This window comes from Melospiza melodia, chromosome 5 (genome assembly GCF_035770615.1).
Source record: "Melospiza melodia melodia isolate bMelMel2 chromosome 5, bMelMel2.pri, whole genome shotgun sequence".
Taxonomy (NCBI): Eukaryota; Metazoa; Chordata; class Aves; order Passeriformes; family Passerellidae; genus Melospiza; species Melospiza melodia.
This window is the reverse complement of record NC_086198.1, coordinates 79,770,700-79,793,002: the sequence shown is the minus strand read 5'-3', so window position 1 is coordinate 79,793,002 and position 22,303 is coordinate 79,770,700. Positions and strand designations below refer to the sequence as shown.

Genomic DNA, 22,303 nt, shown 5'->3' with positions numbered 1-22,303 from the left:
AATTTACATAAAGAGCCTGTGGCAGTCAGCCCTCAGATGCAGCTACACCAAGCTCAAAGTGACTTACTCTAAGTTTCAATTAGATTAGGCAACTACCACTGGAGACACTGACCACACCTGAGATCACTGACAAGAATACTTGTTATCTGCTGTGAAGATTTACCAGCATCCCAGCAGTACCTCTAAACCCACTACATATATCAGTCTCTAACCAACAACATCTAACAGTCTTTAACAATCAGTCTTTGGTCCAGGACAAAGTGGTCCAGCCATTGCAGTTCCCGAGGTCTATAAAAATAGCTTCAAGAACAGGCATTGCAACACTGCTGGTAAATGCACAAGGGTTAAGCTAGCTTCTGAACATCTTGATCAGCTTTAAGTAGTTTGGGTTTTTCACAAACCTGGGAACTCTGGACATCAGAGGGTGCTCCCCTATAGCACTATGTTTAATACTGAAAAAGGGCTCCTCCTGAAAATTATTCAGAGCAGGGTATGAAATGAAGCATCTTCACAAGGGCTTCATTCTAGATGAGCCATTTAGGGAACCTAAAGCACCCTTGTTCCTAACTTCTGTGCAAACACTCTCCTGTAGCTCAAGACTGACAGTCCCACTGGTGTCAGCAGGCCACCAGGGTGCAGTTCCAGGCCCCCAGTCACCTTCACACACATGACCTGTGAGTCCTGGGACCCCACAATGCTGAAAAGAGAGAGGAAACAGTTGCATACCTGCCATTCCTAGGCATCCCATCTCTTTCTGAAGCCACAGATTATGTTCAAAAACCTGGAAGAGAGCAATTATTTAAAAAGCACTTTTCATAAATATCTGTTATTGAACTTTTATGCTGAATTTATACTTCAATTACACAATTACACAGAAGCCTATCCTACAAAGCTCGAGTGTCTCCAAAATTAACTATAAGAGACACAGCTTGGCTCTAGAGTTCTCCCACAGCTTGTTAAGCAGTATGAGGCTCTGCTGCCCAGTGTGGATATGCACACTTGGGGCTCAAATTGTACTTACACTCCATATTATCAGGATGAGTCCCTGCACAATAGTGGAGCTGGGCTGGCTATTAGTTTGCTTTCATTAAATAATCTTTCTTTGCCCTTTTCACAGGCCTATTTGAGGACACAGGAAAATCTGATCACTAGGAGGCAGCAGGAATGTGTCAATATGAGATATCAAGCCCAATGACATTACACTCCTTTTCCCTCCAGAGAACTCCACAGAGCCTTTCAAAGGGGCCACATGCTAAAATTGCAGCTTGCAAGGCAATCTGTGACAGCCTCCTGCCTGTGCCTAGACACTGCGATAGAAATCACCACTCAAAACATCAGTAGAAGAAACCAATGTTTTTAAGGAGTTTTGTTGCCCAGTGTTTTGATCAAGATGTAGTAGTCATACAAGCAAGTTCTTGTTTATCAAAGATTCTTCCTTGCAGGAGCTAATAGAGAGGTAGGGATAATCAACAGGGATCTAACTCAGCCTCATGACATCAGCCACATTCACTGTTTCTGTTTGCTACCAAGCACTGCATGTGAGTAATGTAAATACTCATGTATTTACATTACTCATGAGTAATGTAAATACTCATACAAATGTTAAATACTGACTTATGTCAACACCACGGTTACAGCACAAGCATGTTAGGGGCAATTTTCTTCATTGTGTTCTTCTGGTAAAGTAATTTGGTGTGCTGTTTATTGGTTTTGGGGAAGGTCCTGGGTTTGGGAGGGTTTTGTTTGTTTGTTTTCCTGCAATACTATTTCCTGTTTATTAGTCTTTCTGTAATCCTACCAACAAACTACATTTGTAACTCACTCTAATCCCCACTGTACAGTAAGGGCAAAAGATAACAATGTCAACACATTTTGAGATGGCTTGACAGACACAAACCTAGATAGGGAGAAAGAATGAACATAAAAGCTCCATCCTAAAAGCTACTGCACTCCTCACTGGAGACTGACACTACAGAGCCGAGGTGCTGTGACTAGATAAACACCAAGGGGCTCTGCTCAGAAGCACAGCAAAGCACAGACACAGCATCATTAGGGTTGGAAGGGAACTCTGGAGATCATCCAGCCCAATCCCCTGCCAAGGCAGGTGACAGGGACACCTCCAGGTGGGTCTGCAATGTGTCCAGAGAGGGAGACTCCAAGACCTCTTTGGGCAGCTGTCCCAATGCTCTGCCACCATCAATGAAAAGAAGTTCTTCAAGTTGAGGTGAAACTCCTTGTGTTTTACTTTATGGGCACTGCTCCTTGTCTTGTCCCCGGCTATCACTGAAAAGCGTCTGGCATCATCCTCTTGACGCCCACCTTTGAAATATTTCTATGTATTAACGAGATCCCCTCTCAGTTTTCTCTTCCATAGAATAAGCAGGCCCAGCTCCGCTAATCGCTTCTCCTAACAGAGATGTCCCACACCCCTCATCGCTTCCGTGGCCCTCTGCTGGACCCTCTCCAGCGTACTGAGGACCCTGTCCAGAACCTGTCGGCTGTCTCACCACGCCGGTGCCCGGCAGCTTCCCGGGCCGTTCTCCCAGCCGCAGTGCCGGGGAAGCGGCCGCTGCCGGGCCGGGTCCCGCTCCCGAGCACGGCCCGGCCGCGGGGTCTGCGGCACCGTCCCGCGGCCTGCCCGGCGCCCGGCACCGCCCGCCGCGCGGGGGCCGCTCACAGCCGCGCACCGCGGGCACCGCGCTTACCCCAGCCGCCGTCCGAGCGCAGGGCTGCCGGGCCGGGCCCCGCCCGGTGCCCGCTGCGAGGGCCTGAGCGGGCGCGGAGGGGAGCAGCGCCAGCAGCAGCCCGGCCAGCGGCCACCCCATGGCAGCGGGCGGACCCTCCGCGGGTGCGGACGGCGCCGCGGAGATTTCTCCAGGCGTTGCCCCGAATCAGGCCCGGCCTCAGCCGCTGCATCCACCCGCCATCGGTCTCCTCCCACCGCGGCGAGGGCGGAGGGGAGAGGGCCCCCGAGCAGCGGGACCTCCCCTCATGCCCGGCCCTCTCCTCGCCGCCGGCCGGGCCCGTGCGATGGCGGCGGTGGAGGGCTGCCTGCGGGCCGTGGGGCTGCAGTTCTGGGCGGACTCGCTGCAGGCCCTGCCCGCGCTGCTGGCTCCCGCCGCGCTGCTGGGGCTGCTGCTGGGCGCCGCCGCCGCCGCCCTGCTCTGCCGCTGCGCGCTCGGGCCGCGCCGGGGCGGAGAGGTACGCGGGGCCGGCGGGGACGGGGCGCGGGAGAACGGCTCGGGGGAGCAGGAGGGGTTTGCCGAGGTTTGAGGGGTGGAGGGCCAGGGAGGAGTCGCCTGCCGGCTTTGCCCGCTGCACGGGACAGCCGGGAAGGGCTTTGCCCGCTGCACGGGACAGCCGGGGCTGCCTCGGGGCGAGCGGCGCGGCGCGGTGCGCGCTGCAGCGGGCGTGGGTGCGGAGCCCCGTAATTCCTGCCACGCCTCTGCTGGAAAAGATTTCACTACTTCCTTTTAAAAGTTGCTGAAAGAAGTGGACTAACTCTAAAAGGAGGCCAGTGAAGGTGTTGAAGTGTTCTGAGTGTTGTCCCCCTGGCCTGTATCTCTAACATTTGTGACCTGCAAGTTGCCTCTTGCAACCGTCGCTTCGTGTACGAGGCAGTGTTGCTTTTGAGGATAATGGAAGATATACCTAGTTTGCAGAAGCTGTGTGAGATAATTGAAAATAAACACTAACCAGTAATTTTATTTCCAGAGTATTTTACAGACTTTACCAAAGTTCATGTTACAACACAGCACTGAGTATTAGTACTAACCCACTGCAATACCTTTGCACTGAGAGTATGCACATAGATACCTGAAGAAATAAAGGACCCTGAGCACTGCTGATGGTTTGCTTGATGCCAAACTAACATGGTTTTCTAAAGTGTGCGATTTTGTTAATAACATACTTGCTGTTCTCTTTTAAGTACTGTGGTTCCCATCTATTTCATAACATTTCTTTGGACTCGAAGATTGTAGAGGCAGCATGCACCCACCAAACCAGGCAGGCACCCATCTACCAGGCAGATATATTTTCTGAGAATTGTTATTGATTTATGCTTTATTCTCCCATCCCACTTAGACCCAGGCCATGCTGGACTGATGGGATGTAGCAGTGGTTGGTGTTGGCACAGCAGTGGGATTTGGAGTTCTGCAGAGTTCTGCCAGCCTGCAGGTGCAGGGTCTGGTCCAGCTTGGTTTATTACCACACCTTTTCTCAGCTATAACAGCTCTGCTGCATGTGTGTATCTGCTGGTGTTGATCATCATTAAACATGACATAGGAGACAAACTCTCTAGTTCCCAACTGCTTTTAAGTTGGAGGATTGAAGTTCTGTTTGAAGCCAGACATTAGAGTAGTAATGGAGGCACTTCAAATGCTGGATCAATGCATCCTGTGCAAGTACAACCCCTTCTGATTCAAATCCTCATTTTCCATGCCTTAATGGGTATATCTTTATTGTACTGCCACTACCAACTCAAATGTAGTCATGTGCAATTTTTTCCTTTTTATCCTTTTTGCCATATATGTCAATAGGGAATAGAAGCTGTCAGTTCTCCCTGGTCTGGATCTTCAGATGCATTTAGATGTTTAAATGCTAATAAAATCAATGCTGCTGCCCTAAAAGGGTTATTTATTTTGAGGGAAAAATAAACTGCTTGCTGGTGCATACAGAGCACATTGCAGGGTGGGAAGGTTGCATCCTGTGGGTCTGATTTCCCCAGTTGAACAGGACAGCCTTAGGCTGTTCCTCCTTCCCACTATCTGCCCAGCAATGCTATGGAGCAAGCAGGTGCTGAACTGCACATATTGCAGCCTTCTGTATCCAAAGTAAAAGCAGGGATAGCTTTCCTGAGTATATGTTCCATCCCAGGCAGCTAAATTATCCTTAGTGTGTTAGCAGGGCAAGTACCTGGAGCCTGAAGCATCTTTAAGCACCACTGTAAGCCAATACATTTGTCACTCAGCCCCAGTTAATCTCATTCAGTCCGAATTATAGCCTAAGTTATAATAATTAGAACTGTTTTATAGATCACAGCCTGAATCTGTGGGGCTTGGATGCATGGAGGATGCATAACTCTCTTATTTGTTGGTTTGTACATAGGATACACTGGGATAGTTTTAAGAAGAGCTCTTCACTGTGGTAACAAATAAATTACAAGATTGCTGAGGGAGATTTGTTGCTGTTCTTTTCTCATCAGTAGATTTTTAGGAACCAGCGTCTGCACTTCAGCACTAAAAAGGCTAACCCAAAAATATAATCTGAATTATTGCACCATCTAAGATGCAGAGAGGTGTCAGAGGCAAGTCATACAGGATTGAGTGTCTTCCAAAGCTGGGCTGTTCTCTGTGTTCTGGGCAAATGGACTGCTTTACCTACCAAATGGCCAAATCATTTAAGGTGAACCTTTCCATAAGAGGACAGCATGCATAGTCACTGCAGCTGTATCATTAGTCTACATCCAAAAGTAGTCAGTGGATTGAAAACCTGAAAAAGAATTTTAAAAATCATCCATGTAGTGTGGCTGCTATGTTTTGCTTCACTAAAAAAAAAAAAAAAACAACTTTGCAATGGTGTCTTTGGAGGGAGGCACATTAGTGTTGTTTTCTGATCTCTGTAGTGTGTAGGGCAGATCATGTGTAGCAGGGGGTTTCATTGCCACACAATATCTGTGTCCCTACCTGTGGCTTTTTGTGTTTGTGAAGTGATGGGCTGCTTTTGGGGAAGGAAGGTGATGAACATTTTCTGATAGTTACTTCTCCCTGACAGGAACTTCCACACACATAAAGCTTCATTTAGGAAATTTGTCTTGTGGCCAGGGATAAATAATACTTGGCATTCTCTTTTTCTGGTTATTATAGACAATTTTAGTTAACTTGCTGTAATTGAGATGTTTGAGCTCAGACCATGAGGTTGACTCCCAAGTCTGTAGTATGACATTTTGAGAGCAGATGGATTGATTTGACAGGTTCACGGCCTCTTAAAACATTTTTAGATTAAAATTGTACTCCTGGAATGGCAAATTTAAAAGTTCATTAATTTTAATTATTCCTTTCTGAATATGTAACATTTTCATCCATTTTTAGAGTGTATTTTTCCAAAATTTTCAACTAATACTGGAATAATTCTCATGATGGAGACATGAATGTATCCAGGCTGCCATGGAAGATGTTTCCAGTTAACCTGCCTGATCTCAAGTGTTACATTTTATGTTTTCTCTTGGAATTTCAGAAAGATGATTCTCAAAGACTTCTGGAAAGCTTCAATGCTGATGAAAAAGAGCACACACTCACGAAAAGTAAAGCAGAACCCTATACAGCAAAAGAGGAGATGGTGCTGGAGGTAAAGCTCTGCTCTTACAGGTGGATCTCCATTTTGCTGCATGTAGCAGTAAGCATGTTCAGGGCCTGCTCCAAATTGTCTCAATTTTAATGGATTTGGAGAGAGACTTTTAAAAGTGTTCAGAAAAAGTGTAAGATGGAGAGTGGGAGTTGGTTGCTGCTTATGAATGCAACCATTTCGAGCACTTATTCCCCTTATGAATTCCATTTCTCCCGGGGCACTCTTTGGATATTTTAATCAAGATCCCGAGTTCTTTTTGGACAGAGACTTCTTTGCTTTCATCTCTATGTTTTCCTTAGTTTCAAAAGGCTGATGGGATAAATTAACACTATTAACATAAGAAAAAGTTTGTAAGTGCTGAAAGACCACTGTGGTGAGCTGGGATTCAAAGACAATTAGAGAATTTGTGAAAAAAAGTAGAAATATAAAATTAACAACCCACTCTCCATGGAAACATCAAGTAACTTAACTTTTTTTTTAATAATCCCAAAATAAATGGAGAATCAGTCCTACTGTGTAGTCACTATCTTTCACCCAAAGCTGATTTGACTGGTCTTGCTGGAGCTAAAGATTGTTATTTAAGCTGCTCGTTTAAAAACGTGCAGTTCAGCTGACTCATTCAGTCTATTATACATAAATTAAATACATGGGTAAAATGTCAGTCAGAACCAGCCAGTCTAGTGCTTAGCTTGTAACAAGAACTGGTTTCAAGAAAATGTTATTGTTAATATTGAAACTGTTGGTTTAAATCCTGACATGTAATGAATCTTCATTTCACCTTTGTGATCAGGTGTGGTGACACAACATGCTTGGTCATGTGGCTTGAGTTAAAGTAGAATATTAAAAGTGAGCATGGATTAGGTTATTTTTTGAAGTGTAAATGTTGTGGGAGAGCTTACACAATTTTGCATCTTCATGCTTATTGCCAGTGTTTTTGAAATGGGATCACAGTCTTTTAAAGGTGATAATTCACAACTCTATCCATTTCCATAGCATGGCTCATTTATAAGACATTAAGAGGTAACCTTGTTATTTGAGGGGACTTTCTCCCACCTGTCTGTCTAACTACTGAAATTATACGTATTTTTTTCTACTAATTTGTTCTGATTTCCAGAGGCTTTTGCTGTTACTAGCATCAAATTGACATTTTATGAAGAAGCATAAATGGAAAATGCTTTTAATTAGGTTAGAGCACTTCAGAAAAACAGGTATTTTCATTCTGAGACTTTTCACATTACAATAAAACCATAATTACTGTATTAATAATAATTGTGTGTTACTTATGCCTGCTGAGAAGCAGGATGTGTTAGTTCTAGCACTCTGCAATACAGCTTTGCAGCTTTGCCTCCAGTCACTGCAGAGCAGTAGCTCTGTCCACTCCTGTCCCTGCTGGGACTGCTCACCAGGGGCAACTTTATCAGTAAACCCAAAAAAATGAAAATAAATGGAGATGAAAAAGTGCAATGGTAAAAGTTCAGTGAATTGCATAGTTTGCTCTTCTCTTTCCATTTCCATTTTTAGACTCTATTAGTGCTTTGATATTTCCTAGAAAAGCTTTATGAAAAACCCTGTGTTTTGACAAATCAGTCTTTCATATGACAAAACAAAAGGAGATAAAATAGGAAGTCCTAGTGCTTGGATTTACACACTTTATCTGCTATTTATAGCCAAACTTTTATTATGCCATACCTAACCTCTCAAAAAAAAATTATGTTCCCATTGTTCCAGCATATAGAAAAAGGCAGTAGCAGAAAGTCAGATTGTGATACAGAAAATTGTGTGAAAAGAATTCAATATCTATTAAAAGTTATTTGGAAAAACATTGTTATTTTCTCTAGATTTTGGGTAAGGGTTGTATTACAGAAGTTTTTCCTGGGAAAAAATAATGACTATGTTTGTTTAATTTATTGTTTCTTTATTTAAGTTGAAAGACAGAATTTATGGCCATGATGATATCTGTGGAGTTTATTATCCTTCAGTAGTTTTTATTATTAGTCTCATTTGTAAAATCTTTAGCTGTTGCTAATGGTGTGGAGGTGGTGACAAGACACGAAATGAAAATACCTTGCAAATACCAGATACTACCTATTTTCTCCTGGAGAATTAGAAATATTTTGTAGCAGTGATAATGACAAGAGTTCCCTTTTCAAGTTTTCCTGCTTGGAATGAGCCTTATGAGAAGACTTCTTGCACCAAAGCAGGGACAATCAATAAACAGTTATTAATAGGAGCATTTAAGTTGTGTAACAAAAAGGAGCACACAATACCTAAAGTGAATAATTGCCAGATCTGCTGCTGTTCTCAAATGATTTTCTGTTCTTTTCCATACAGGAAGGTGAGTCTCCTCTGAACAGTAACATTGCAGCATTTGCGTTAAAGGCAAAAGTGATCTATCCCATCAACCAGAAATTTAGGGTAAGGTTGTAGATTCTACTTGTAAAAATTAATGGCAATCATTCTGTGTCAGAGTAAATTGCAGAGTCAAGTAATGGAAGAAAATTTACTGCCAATCTGCTTAATAGGGACCTTTCCTTTTTTTATAGTCCATTGACTCAGGGCTTATTCTGTAAAGTGTCAGCTGCTTTCAGGTACTCTTCATTGCTGGAACCTGCAATCTTTACATGGTCCAGTCAATTTTCACTGTATTTAAGGGAGCTTGTCTTCCCCTTAACATTAATGGGAGTTGGATCTGTCTAAGGAGCCATAAGAAAAACACCACAAGGATCTGAAAGAGAAAGCATGCACCAAGCAGCTAACTACAACAGAAGAATGCTTTCCTGGGCAATGCAAAAGCCTCTCATGTACATGGAAACACTTTTGCTGTGCATACTGTTTAACTTTTCCCCTAAAAGTAAACACTGAAAATTGATGTGATGTTTATTTCCTTATGGTATTACATTAATTGACCTTGTGAATTTCCTTTGACTTGTAGCCTCTGGCAGATGGCTCATCCAATCCATCTTTGCATGAGAATCCAAAACAAGCAGTTCTGCCTAATCAAGTGGTGGAAACATCTATGTCAGGCAGCCTGGGATCCCTGAGCCAGGGAGACAAAGAGGACTGCAGCTCCTCCACAACAATCCATTCCACAACAAGTGATGACAGGTTTCAGGCCCGAGCCTTTCTAAAGGTGGCCAGCTTCCCTGAAGTGCTGACATGTGAGAGGTAAGCAGTAAACCTGCCCTTGCTTGGTCAATTCCTGTGTTTTTAGGACAGTCACTAAAGGTGAAAGGCTGGGTATGAATGCACACAGTCACCACATCAGGACAGGATTATCTGCTTATAATCCTAAAAAAGTTGTTGGGAGATTAATACATTAAGTTGTTGGAAGTCATCCTGTTCTTTGTGAAATTTTGGGAATCAGAGCTGGCCAAAAGCTGTCTCATAAAAGGTGTGTCACTGTTAGGATAAGGAGATGTCTTTGTTATGTCTCGTATGCTCAGTTCACGTGTGCTGGGGATGGAGCTCTCTGCCCTGTACAATGACATCTCACACTGCAGGTGCCTTGAGAACACTCAGTGTTCTGTTCTCTCTGTTTTAATGGGAACTACTCATGTCTTACTCTGGGAGAGCCGTTCCTCTCTGACACTGCTGATGAGCAGGTAGAGTTAATTGAAATGGACTGTCCGCTCTGATTTCCTTTCAGCGGCACCAGGGCAAGGTACTCCCGGATGAATACATGTGTCTGCACTCTCATTAGCAAGAGTAACAAAATCATGTTTGTGTCCCAGGAACTGGGAAAGATACCAGCAATGAAGAATGTTTACAAAATATCCACTCTTGCTATGGCTGTTTCAATTTAGAGCCCTGCTTTCCCTGGTTGAATCCACTCATGTCTGTGTTCACCTTGTCTTTTTCTAGAGGAAACTGCAGCACCAACTTTATTGAAAGCTCTATGTTTGTTTACTTTTACATACAGAAATCTTTTCTTAAAAAGGAGGCAATGTAGAAATAAAGTAACTTCTCTTTTGGGGAAGTGTTTTTTAGGAGGATCTAGTGGTTAAATGAAACATATTATGTTGTCTTTTTGTGTAACTGTCATTTAGATTGCCATAAATGCATTTTTAATCTTTGTTTTAGTTTCGATGTTAAGCTCTGCCTTTGCAGTCTTACTTTACAAGATCTCATGCTTCTTGATACTGAACTCAGAAAAGAAAAAAATGTGGTAGGTACTGATATCTCATTTATAGCTCATTGTTTTGAACATCTTAGTTGAATATTAGCTTAGGAATTAACATAAACAGCTGGCTAGGTGAGATATAGTGCAGCTGAGTTGCTTTTCCACGTTATTGACTTTTTTTTCCTCCTACTCTGCATATATATGAGCATCCTAAGGAAGTGAAATATGATGAAGTATACTGGTCTGGGAAATACCAATATAGCAAATACAAAAAATTGGTTTTAAACATTACTCCAGAGATTAACATACAGCACTTGAGGCTCATAAGAAGAGGTAATAAATTATTTAGTAGATGAGTTTGTCTTAAGGACAAACTTGCTTGTTTGTGTGTTGTGACTCTAAAGACTTAAAGCTTTTGGAATAAAATGGAAAATTCAGTTCATCTCCATCAGTACCATTGTGGTAAGTACAGTAGTTCTGAATTTTTATAATTGTAGGATTAAGGTACCATTTAAACCATAGGTAACTACCTGCATCAAGTCACAGCATCCAAAACTGACAAGGAAAAGAAAAGAAAAATAAAATACAATTAAGGTTTTGGGATATTATGGGATATTCAGTAATGATTGTTTGTGGTGCCTAGCCATGATCAGCACCATTACTGCTACTGAGGTTTAGCTACAAATCTGGTAACTACAAATCTGGACATAAAGTCTATAACTTTTTCCCCCACTCTTTTCTTGAGCTTTGTTTAAACAAAATTGGTAATTTCTGTTAGAATTTAATAAATCCACTGAGAATATTTCAAAGGGTGGGATTTTCTGAAGAAATTTCTACACAACCCAAAGGAGGAAACAGGAAAGTAACCCTGGGAAGCAGTTTCTCATCTGATGGATTATCCGTATCTAGTTAGATGAGAAAGGAAACTTGTGATCAAATTCCAGAAAGAAATTTAGCTTGATTATAGAAGGTTGAATTTGATATCAAAGTTAATAATCAATTTCTAAGGAAGGTAAGTAGCAACATAATGATGTAATCACAGAAACACAGAGAAAATGAGCACTTAACATACTTTGTGGCCCGCTAGAAATACCCACAAAGGACTTAGACCCTTAGCTGAATATGTAAATAGCTTTATATTTTTGTCAGAAGCTAAAACAGGGAAAAAATAAATCAGTCTGAGAATAATTGCTTTCTTTCCCACTCTGCTTTCTCTGATTTAAGTTTTTCTTGGCATGAAGTCTAAGGAAATACATCTTTTCTATCAGTCTTCTCCCGAACCCTCTTTTTTCTTTTTACTGTATATGATATCTTGGTCCAAAACATTTGCAAGTGAGATCCAAACCATGACTGCCATATGTTTTCCTCTTCTATTGGGCTCTAATTATATTTCCCAGATTTCCCACCTGACATGAGCTTCAATAACTGTTTCTATATGTAAATATGTATGCATTTATGTTTTTATATGTTTTACACAGGGAAGTTCTGCATCATCTTGTTTTCAAGATTATAATGAACAGGCAGGTGGCTGTTAAATTTCATGTATTTGATTTCCACACTGCAAAATGCTGCAGCAGTTACTAATGAAGTGAATTAACCTTACACTGAAACTCTAATTGAGGAAAGAGGGGAAAAGGTTAAGCAAAAGTTTTCCCAGTGTTAAAAAATCTAAAATGTCTTTTTGAAGACACTAGTATTACAGTTTAAAAAAAGGCCCACAAATGGAAAATAAGTTATTTTCTTGCAAGAGAAGCTAGCTAGAACTTGAGATCGTTTCTTTTGGGTCGTATATAAAAATGTTTGATGTATTATGTGGCTGACTACAGTTGAAGTCAGAGTAATGAGTCTTTAGTATCTTTTGAATAGTTAATATCTTCCAGTTTAGGGGTTCATTAAACTTTAGAAAAATGGGCTTTGTATTTTCAAGTGATCTGCATTTTATCCAGTCAAGGATAGTTTAAAATGTGTCTGTCTGGTTACAAGGATATATGAGATTATGTGTAACACCATCTTCCAGTATCCCACTGGAGCCAAAACCAGAGAATTTTTCACAGTGGAAGTACTGGAGAATTGCTGTTGATAAATCTGTTATTTTATCTGTTGTTTCACTTATGATTCGCTATAATCTCCCTGATTGATTTAAATCAGCAGAAGTTATCACAAAGATGTCCTTACAATGATGAACAGACACTTAACCTGGGTGTTGTTTTCTTCCTTTTAAACAGATGTTTATTCAGATTTTCAAGATATACCTCACAGACTTCCATCGTAAAAAGAAGATTACTGATGGTTTGTTGAAGAAGATCCTTTTAAATCAGGAAAATGTAAGTGGGTTTGTTGGTTAGTACTTAAGACCATACAAAATAAGAGTTAATTTTATTACTACAGCAGGCCATTTCACCTACTCCTTTTGAACAGCCATGTCATTGTAATCCATTTCTGAAGAAAATGCAAAGAAACTCCCTTGTTAGTTGATTTTCTACATTAGCTTGTATGCTTTTCCTCCTTGTTGCTGTATGAAGTGATCTACGTAATCTGCTAAAGATAAACTATTTTGTATTTGAATCCATTTAAACAGAACATTTTGAACCATATTCACTCAGATTTAATAATTTCTAATTACCAGGGGCTTTGTTTGGTCCCAGGTATCTTGCTGATAATAAAATAGCAGGAAATAAAGTAGCAGTATGACGCTCAAGGCTTTCATCAGGGAAAAATATACTTATTTTCCTCATCATCCTTTTTTCTTTCATGTACTTGCATCATAGTCTGTATGCCACTTCTGAACTGGAAGATATATATTGACAGTCAATGTGTTTCAGGTAGAGTCACAGGACTATTGTCAAGGTTATTAGAAGGAGCAAAAAGTTTACAAAACTATAGAAAATAGGAGAGCTATTGGTTCTACTTTCCAGTTTAGAGTCACAGAAAAATCTGGATTGAGAAGCATATCTTGAGATTGGCCCGGCCTTCTGTAGGAAGCTTTGTCTTAGGTAAGGTTATCCAGTGCCCTGCCAGTCCAAGTCGTGAATGTTTGAACTGAGAGCAGCCTAATCACAGCAGCAATTATGCTTTTCTTACATGTAGGTGGAATTTCACATCTGGGCATTTGTCTATCAGCTCATGAGCTTTAGTTGTTGTGCAGTCTCACAATCTGTGAATTACTATAAGAATTTCTGTAGTTGTACCCTATGATTTATATCAGAAGGTATTTTGCCTTAAAGCACTCTTCTGCCTTAAATCCTCATGTTTAGTATTAAAGCTTATTGTATTTACTGGATGAAAAGTGAGATTAGATGTACAAAATCCTTTTACTGGTCTTCTGGTAATGATTTCAAATTATAAACAGAGCTGATCTAGAATAGGCATGTTTCCTGATAGAACCTAATCCTCAGTGAAGTTTGATGGCATCAGTGTCCTCATGCTCCTAAGATGCTGCAAGACAAGGACTAAATCCAAATAATTAGATGCAATAATTGCCAGAAAAGTCCAGTTGTTTAAGGGCCAGTATGGGTTTTCTGTGTCCTATATGATGGAGAGGAAGATCTTGTAAACCTGACAGTCTTAGAGGTGAGATATCATGCAAGGAAAAAGGCTGGTTATGACCACCATGTAAAAGAGATGTTGCAAGTTTTATTGCAGACAGCCTTTTCCACTTTTAATTCTGCATCATAAAAATTCATGGGATTTTGATGAAATTGTTAGTGAAGCTTGTCAAACTCTTCTTACATTTATTTAAGGCATAAAGGTATCAAGCTAATTCATTGACAGCCAAAAGTGGATGGTGTTAGAAGTCAGTGCTTGCTATGTAAGGCACGTTGCAGTGAAGGAAGAGTCACCCTTTTCACTATCAGCTTACTAGGCAATGGCAGCAGACTAGTCAGCAACATCAGCTTTCTTAACAAATCACCCTGGTTTCTAAAGGACTGAAAAAATGTGCATCCTCATGTAATCATGTGTGATTTGTCCCTTATGAGCATTACAGGTGTGTTCATCCATGTGTGTTCATCCAGCACTCTTCAGGAATCACTATCTGATTATCACCTGGATACTTACCTGAGCTTTTAAACACAGCCTGTACACTCATAGCTGCCATTTAAGATGGGGCACATGAATTAAAATAAAAATATTGGTAGATAGATTGTAGGGATTATTAGTGTAAAAGCTCTTGAAGCAGTGTTTACTAATGAATTCAGCAGAGATGGATTATGGTCTTGACTGTACTTCCATCCTAGTGGAAATGTATGTATTTGTATTAAGTTTATTTCAGAGCTGCCATATATCTGGAGATATCCTTGCTTGCTACAGAGCGTGCATTACCATGAACAGAACACTCCTGTTCAGCTTCTTAGCTTGCTTGCTACAGAGCGTGCATTACCATGAACAGAACACTCCTGTTCAGCTTCTTAGCCATGAGCCAGAACTGCCATACAGATTCACTCCCAAATTTAGAAGTTATGTCTGTTTTTCTGCTTAAGAAATCACTTGATTTTTTTTCCCCCCAGGATTTTGAAGAATTACAGAAACAACTTGACTCTAGACTCCAGAATACTGAAATGCCAGGAGCCCGTAACTCAGAGTTCCAGACTCTGGAAGACCTGGAAAGGAGAGAAAGGGAATATTCCGAGCATGTAATAGATAATGTAACTATCTAATTTTTTCTAAAATTTTATTTTAATGTTATTCTTTTGGTGGTGAGTTCTTTAGTGCAATGGTTTTGTTGAGTAGTCCCCAGTTAGTATTTTATATGTGTCCTGAAAATATTTTTACTTTGCCCCAGCAAAATATTTCCAGCTCCCTTTGGGTGTCAGTATGTTTTTATAAATAAAACATTTTTATGCTTTTTGTAAAACACTACTGTTTTATCAGTTGAGAAATGTCTGGAGCTTGTCTGAGGATAAGATTTATTTCAAGCCTATATATAGCCTGACTTTTAGGAATGTTATCCTCGCCCCTTGCTTTTGTCAATCCCTGTAACTGAGTAAGGGAGTAATAAGAGCCTACAATTTTTTTTCCAACAGAAAGAAGTACTAAAACTGTAGTTGCTGTGCAATGTTTTAGTATGTTTTGTGCATTTACTAAAGCAAAGCCTTTTTCTTTAGCAGCTTTCCACTTGAGAATATACTTACATTTTTTGATGTGAAAATACCGTTTGATAGCAGGCATTTGTTTTTTTTTTTTTTCTCTAAAGTAGGTTCACTGTGTCAGTCTAGATTCAGGCTTGAAAACTGGAGGTTAAGAACATTCTATGTCCTATTCTCCAGTAAACTGAGTAATATTCTTCCCATTCCTGTTTTTGAAGTTTGAGCAAATTGACTGCTGATGAAAATGAGAGAGTGACAGCTCTGTGAGCTGCCTGTGCTGATTGACTGTGGCACTTCAGCCCTGGACCAAACAGCCCATCACCTCAGCCTTGGGCCCATTTCATACAGGAGTTAACATTTTTTAGTGTCTGCTGCTTAAGTGCTTCACTGGGAATTTTCTCTGCTTTTCCTGAGCCCTTCACTTTATAGTGGAAATCCTGATAACATTGGAACATCTGTGTCAACTTTCTTTTGTACTTTAACTTTGCTCAGTGGAAAAATGATTGTTTAGAGTTTTCCAGAGTTAGTCATGTAAAAATAATTGCTGGCAACCTTGCTGAGGAACATGAGGCATTTATTCACCAGCAGTGATCATCCTTCAGTGGCTCTGTCACTCTTGTGCCTGCAGATGCTTTTCGTTGTACTGAAAATAATTTCCCTCTATGCAGATTTGTATAGCTCAGTACCTTGAACTAATCCAGTCTTCCTCTGAGAATATAAAGGGATTTTTGCCATACAGATGCCATAATCACTTTTTTCCCCCAAAATTCTTGGGTACTTAATAGAAATCGTGGTGTTGGATGCATTTTTTACCTTCATGTGTACGAGTAATCCCACAGAGCACAGAATCTTGACAGTGTCCACAGTCATGTTTATTGAATCAGAATCTAAAACTAGGGATTGTCCATATAATAATCTATTAGAATTGGCACATACTCTGTGCTGACATAAAGTATTTAATTCCAGCCAGCAAAGTGCTTATGTAGCAACTAGCTGTGAAAGGCTTTGATGGTGTAAAACAGTAATAGTTTTCAGTTTTTCTTTTTTTTATAAAAATGTTGTTTGACTAGAATACCTGCTCCTACAGCTAAATGAACTACCCAGAATAAAAGAGATGCAGTTTATCTTCTAGGTTTTTACTGTCAATAGTAAGAACATTATAGGCTCTTATAGATGCAATATGTAGAGAATTAACAAATTCTTAGCTAGTTAAAAAGAATTACTACAGTTATTTTAAATAGTCAGGTTTGACCTAATGGTTAGGTGCCACCACCAATATATTATGTATATATTTTATATATATAAAATACCTAATAGTCTCTTTATCTTTGCAAATTGTTCAATATAACTAATACTGAGAGCTGTCTGTGACTTGTATTTCAGTAGACTCATATATATGCCTCTTTCTGGAATGAAATACCAGATGATTAATGATGGAACCTGGGTTGTTTTTTGATTCATATTCCACAGATGGAAGCCTTCTGGAAGCAGACTGACAAAGCCCAGCAGGATTTTTTGGACCAATCAAAATGCTCAAGTGCCAAAGCCACAAAGATAATGATGGATCTGACTGAGAAGATGATTGCAGTAGAAGGCTTGTTAAGTGAATCTCAAGACTTGCAGGCGATGGTAAAGTAAAAAAGAAATAAAAGTTGAAACAGATTTAGTCAATATGAGCAGAAAGAATTATGTCAGTGCAGAGTCTGTCAGTCCTGCCTCAGAAGTGATGTAGACTGCTTAATCCAGTTGTCTCTTTGAGCTTTATTGCTGAGAGCTCAACTTCCATTGCACTTTAGGAAGATTCATAGGAGGGTGACCTCTCTTTATTTGAGTTCTAACTCTCAGAATACCATTTAGGTAGTCATAAGGAAAAAGTATTATTAATGCAGATGGTGAATCAGGAGTGAGAGCATAAGATCCAATAAATGGAGAATTGTTACTGTGGGCATTACAAAATTTCATTTTCTTTAAAAATATGTATTTCACTTTGACTGACAAATCCTAATTTAAATTTGAGAGTGATTCTGTGTGTTCAGTGACTTCAGTTTGAATTGAAAATTCTTATCAGCTCTTAGGAATATGGTCTGAAGAGGGAAAACTGCGTTCATAAATGCACCCGCACTGTGCTTTATGTTGTGTTAAATCTTAACAGATCCTTCCTTGTTTATTGCACAGGATGTGCTGAAAGAGTTGTATGTAATTTATAGATTAACATACAATTGGAATCACTGCATTTATTAGTAATTTGGTGTATAAACAGATGCAGTAATTATTAGCCTGTTTGTTTTGCATTGGAGCAGCTCAGTAGACTGAGCTGGCCAGGTATGACAAAGCCTTTGCTGGTTGTCACACATGACCCAAACTGGGCTGCTGCACAGTAAGTTCCTCAGATGGGAAAACTGCAGATAAGATAATCTGGATACAGATACAGGAGATATTCCTGCCTGAAGTCACTACTGATGATGCTGAAATCTCATTGCAGAGGTCATTGTAGGTACATCTCTATTAATTACAGTAAGTCAGAGAATCATAGAATCATTTGGTTTGGAAAAGAGCCCTGAGATTGAGTCCAGCTGTTAACTTAGTACAGCATTGTCAAACTCTTTCTAACCTTGCAGCATTGCTTAAAACAGCTGCACTTTCACCCAGGAAATCTTTCCTTACTGTGATCATGGGCTACTTCTTTAGTAGTGCAATGAAAGCTGCTGGGCAGTAGGCAATTATAGTAATTTTTAGTACATGTATTGAACTCTGTCTGACTGTGTATTTGAAGGAATCACAGCATTATCTGAATCAGGTATGTGTCCTCATTTCAAAATGAGAACCTTTACTGGTGTGCCATATAGTATCTTGAAAAGAGGTCCAGGACTTCCAGGTTGTCTTCTGTCCATCTATCCTCCTTGAGTATTTAACTTTTTTCTGCAAAGCTGTTATTATCTTTTCCAGACTTAATGTCTTCTTGACAGCTGCAAGTAATGAAAAGCACCAATAATTTTAGATTAGCTCTTGCAACTGCACATGCAATAAACCTACTGCTAGCCTGCACTGATCAAGACTTTCAGAAGTATTTAAGTACATGAAGATGGTTATTCACATGGTTTTGAGAAGCCTCAGTGGTTTTCTTTGTGGTTTGGGAATCAATAGTTCAATGAAAGGAAAGCACAACCAAAGATACAATCTTGGTTTCTAAACAAGACTTTATGTTTGGTTTAGGACATTCAGGAAAGGTTATTCAGCTGGGAGCTTATGGTGAAAATGATTGATTCACTGAAGTCCTCTATACCAGAAGAGTGTAAGGGCAGATTAAATACTGTGTCAAACATTCTGGACCACTTAACTGTAAAGAACAATCTTTCAGTCCGACAAAAGGAAGAGCTTCTAACAGACCTGCACAAGGCCTTCTGGGAACAGCTGGCACATTACAGTAATGGTGAGTACCTAGACTGGAGCTTGTGACTTACATGAATTCTCAGGTTTTAAAGAGTAAAAAAAAGGGCAACTTCAGCTGTATATACCTCTCTATTTTAAAAAGATACTAATGAATTGAGCAGGATCAGTTTTATCTGGAGGGTGAATGTTTGGAATGGGAACTTTGGCTTCAGGCCTTTTATGTCTTGTTCCAGGTATTACTAGGTACTTATTCCATACTTCACATAATCTAATTCCATTAATTTGTGATATTTCTCTATTTACTATTCACTTGGCATTGCTGGTCATACTGGATGACATAAGACACTGTCTTAGGATTCCTTGATAGCATGTAAAGCCAGAAGCAGTTGTGCTATATACAAAGCAGTTGTGCTATCACTTTTCTGAAAAGATAGTGTTAAAGCTTAAGATCTTCCTATAAATCTCTCTTTTCCTATCAGACTAAAATACTTCCAAAATGAAGTATTTCCTCTTCCTTTCACACCTCTTCATATTGCCTATCTGAAAAGTATACAGTCATATTAAAGTCTCAGCTGACTGACCCACTGATTTAAGGTTCTCCCTGTGTCATTTTGTATGTTACCTAACGCCCAGTGTTGAAAAATATAGCCCTATCTTCTCTGATAGGTGCTGTTTCAGGGCTCAGTGCCTCCCTTCAGCACTCACAGCAAATAATGGTAAACATTTAGTCAGAAGGAAAATAATGCAAACCAACACAATTTCCAGAACCATTTCTGCTATTTTTGAACGCATTTAAAGAAAATTGTCATAGCAAAATGGCATTAGGTTTAGAGTTCAGTGAACTGAATAGTCAGAATGAATGCAGTCTTGTTGCAGTACATTCTTGCTGCAGTGCTGTTCACTCACTTTGGGCCCAGTGGTGATAATTTGTGCCTTATCTCATGGTTATAAATTCACAGAATCCCAAAATGGTTAAGCTTGAAAGAACTTCTGGGGGTTGTATGGTCCACCCTGTCTGCTTAAGCAGGTTGAGCTGCTGTTGGTTGCCCAGGATCATGTTCAGACAGTTTCTCTCTCCAAGAATGGAGACTCCACGTGGGCCACCTGTCCCAGTGCTCAGTCATCCTCAGGGTAAAAGGAACCTCCTGAGTTTCAGTTTCTGGCAGCTGTCTCTGGTCCTTTTGTTGGGCACAACAGAAAAGAATGTCTCTGTCTTCTTTGTACCCACTCTCCAGGTGTTTCTATACTCAGGTTTATACACTTAATATGCTGAGATCCCCCCGGAGCCTTCTCTTCTCCAGGCTGAGCAGCCCCAGCTCTCTGAGCTTTGTCTCATAGGGAACATGCTCCAGTCCATTCACCCTTGTGGCCCTTTGTTGAATTCTCTTCAGGATCTCCATGTCTCCCTTGTACTTGGCTGTGGAGCGCAGAACTCGACACAGCACTCCAGGTGTGGCCTAGCCAGAGCTGAATGGAGGGAAAGGATCCCCTCCCTTTAGCTGCTGCTTTCCATCTGGACAGTCCCCATCATGTGCTTGTGCCTGAGGTTGTTCCTCCCCAAGTGCAGCCCTTCCATTGTTAAACTTCAGGGATTTGCATCAGCCCATTTCTCCAGCTTGACAAGTGCCCTGTGGATGGAGGTACAAGCATGTGTGGTGTATCAGCCACTCCTCCCATTTTTTGTGACCTCTGCAGACTCGCTAAATTTGCACTCTGCTCCATCATCCAGGTTATTAATGAACCTACTGAGCAGAATTGCATTCAGTATTGAGCCCTGTAAGTGCTGGCTTCCAGGTGGACTTTGAGCAAGTTTTCAGTCCATCTTCCTGCTCATCCATCCTCTTCTCTGTGAGGATCTGTCAGGAGACTGCACTGAAAACCTGCCTGAAGTCAGGGTAGCCAATATCTACCACTCTCCTGTCATCTACTGAGCCAATTATTTCATCACAGAAAGTGCTGCAGACTTGATCCTCTTTCAGAGCATCTAGCTGTGTGAACAGTTTGCTGATATTCACAAATACATGCATATTGTGATATAGTTTCTTTCATGGATATTTGTTTCTAAAACTGTCTGTGCCTAGTTCATAGTTTTCACATAGGTTCAGCCACCAACATTCTTTAAGCATAAATGGTTGTCTCTGGATGATTTGTTCCTTCTTTTTGTCAATTTTCCCTTTTTCCTAAGTAAAATACCTCTGTCAAGGTCTTTATTTTATGCAAAGTAGGTTTTTATAGTTATATATAGCTACATATTACAGCTGGTATGGCCTGTGCAGAAGAACATTATCAACCTTCTGGTTTTAGATAGAAATGAAATGTGCTTTAAAAAAATTATCTGGAGTGCAGCATTTATTCCAATAGAGCCTTATGTTGACTTTTCTTATGAGCTTCTAAATACAAAATTTAAACTGTACCTATAATTCACAGAGTACAAAGCCAGCAAGACTGTGCTCCTAGGGTACAAAATAAGGAAGTATTAAAGAATCAATAGTGTTTAAAACACTGCTACATTTATTTAAGTGATATTTTCATTACAGGCTTTTGGTGCACCTTCAAGTGTTCTGTCAGTGCATCATCAGCCTGTGGATAAACACAATAAATTAGCATGGAGAATAAATAACATTCCTGGTGCTGCAGTACTGTGCTCCTTTTGTTTCTCTACAAAATAATTTCTTGTAGTTAAAGCAGCTTGGTGTAGTGGCAGCACAGCAGCCACAGGTAACAGGTTCATTTGCATCCCCCTTTAGCTGCTTGTGTCAGGAGTGAAGTACTGCTCTGGGGCAGGGTAACTGAGGGAAATTAGTAAAATTTTTCTTAGGTGGACGGGCAATGAGACATGAAGTGGCAGAACATTTAAAGCAGTGATGGCACTCAGCAACCCAGGATGCAAATAGCCTTGTTAATATATGTATCACTTGGAGCTACAGGGGGAATGAAGTGGGGAGGAATTTGGTCCCAAATAGGTCCCATTAGTAGCACAAAATTGGAGGAACCTTGACAACTTTTACTGCAGGTTCTTGGATGAGTCACTTTAGAAGTCTGGTGTTTATGGGCTGCATGCCAGTTCAAACTAATCTGAACTAGCACTGCTTTAGACCTTTTCTCCCCACCATATGTTACTGCCCCTGTCCTTGCAGCAGCATTTGCATATCTTCAATTACGTAATGAGACACTTACTGACCTTCCTGAAGCAGGAGGGGGAGGTTTGGGGTGCTGCATGAGGCAATCTGTTTCTTGGACTAACACACTGCCTTTGCATAAACAGCAGCACCAGTGAAAGGGAGGGTGCAGGATGGTAGCAGTCCAAAAACCTGATTGATTTAAGTGCCATGTAACAATTTAGAAGTTCACATCTAAAAAGGCT

At 40.6% G+C, this 22,303-nt stretch overlaps 2 protein-coding genes across 8 annotated transcripts in view; one reads left to right on the top strand and one right to left on the bottom strand.

Annotated features, from left to right (window-relative positions):
- EVC2 (EvC ciliary complex subunit 2) overlaps positions 1-2,825 on the bottom strand; it is a 59,383-nt gene extending 56,558 nt beyond the window's left edge. For 3 of the 7 annotated variants that reach the window (XM_063157618.1, XM_063157621.1, XM_063157619.1), the window contains exons 1-2: positions 2,706-2,825; positions 727-781 (exon numbers count right to left, since the gene is read on the bottom strand). In XM_063157618.1, the coding sequence (XP_063013688.1) occupies positions 727-781; positions 2,706-2,825 (175 nt within the window). Of the gene's footprint in view, positions 1-726; positions 782-2,705 lie in introns of those variants that run through there. The other 4 variants (XM_063157622.1, XM_063157624.1, XM_063157623.1 and 1 more) reach the window with 2 other exon arrangements.
- Positions 2,826-3,030: 205 nt separating this feature from the next.
- EVC (EvC ciliary complex subunit 1) overlaps positions 3,031-22,303 on the top strand; it is a 50,050-nt gene continuing 30,777 nt past the window's right edge. The window contains exons 1-9 of the mRNA XM_063157617.1: positions 3,031-3,201; positions 6,235-6,345; positions 8,677-8,760; positions 9,278-9,510; positions 10,426-10,510; positions 12,691-12,789; positions 14,971-15,108; positions 17,020-17,178; positions 18,763-18,979. Coding sequence (XP_063013687.1) covers positions 3,031-3,201; positions 6,235-6,345; positions 8,677-8,760; positions 9,278-9,510; positions 10,426-10,510; positions 12,691-12,789; positions 14,971-15,108; positions 17,020-17,178; positions 18,763-18,979 — 1,297 coding nt within the window. The remainder of the gene's footprint in view (positions 3,202-6,234; positions 6,346-8,676; positions 8,761-9,277; positions 9,511-10,425; positions 10,511-12,690; positions 12,790-14,970; positions 15,109-17,019; positions 17,179-18,762; positions 18,980-22,303) is intronic.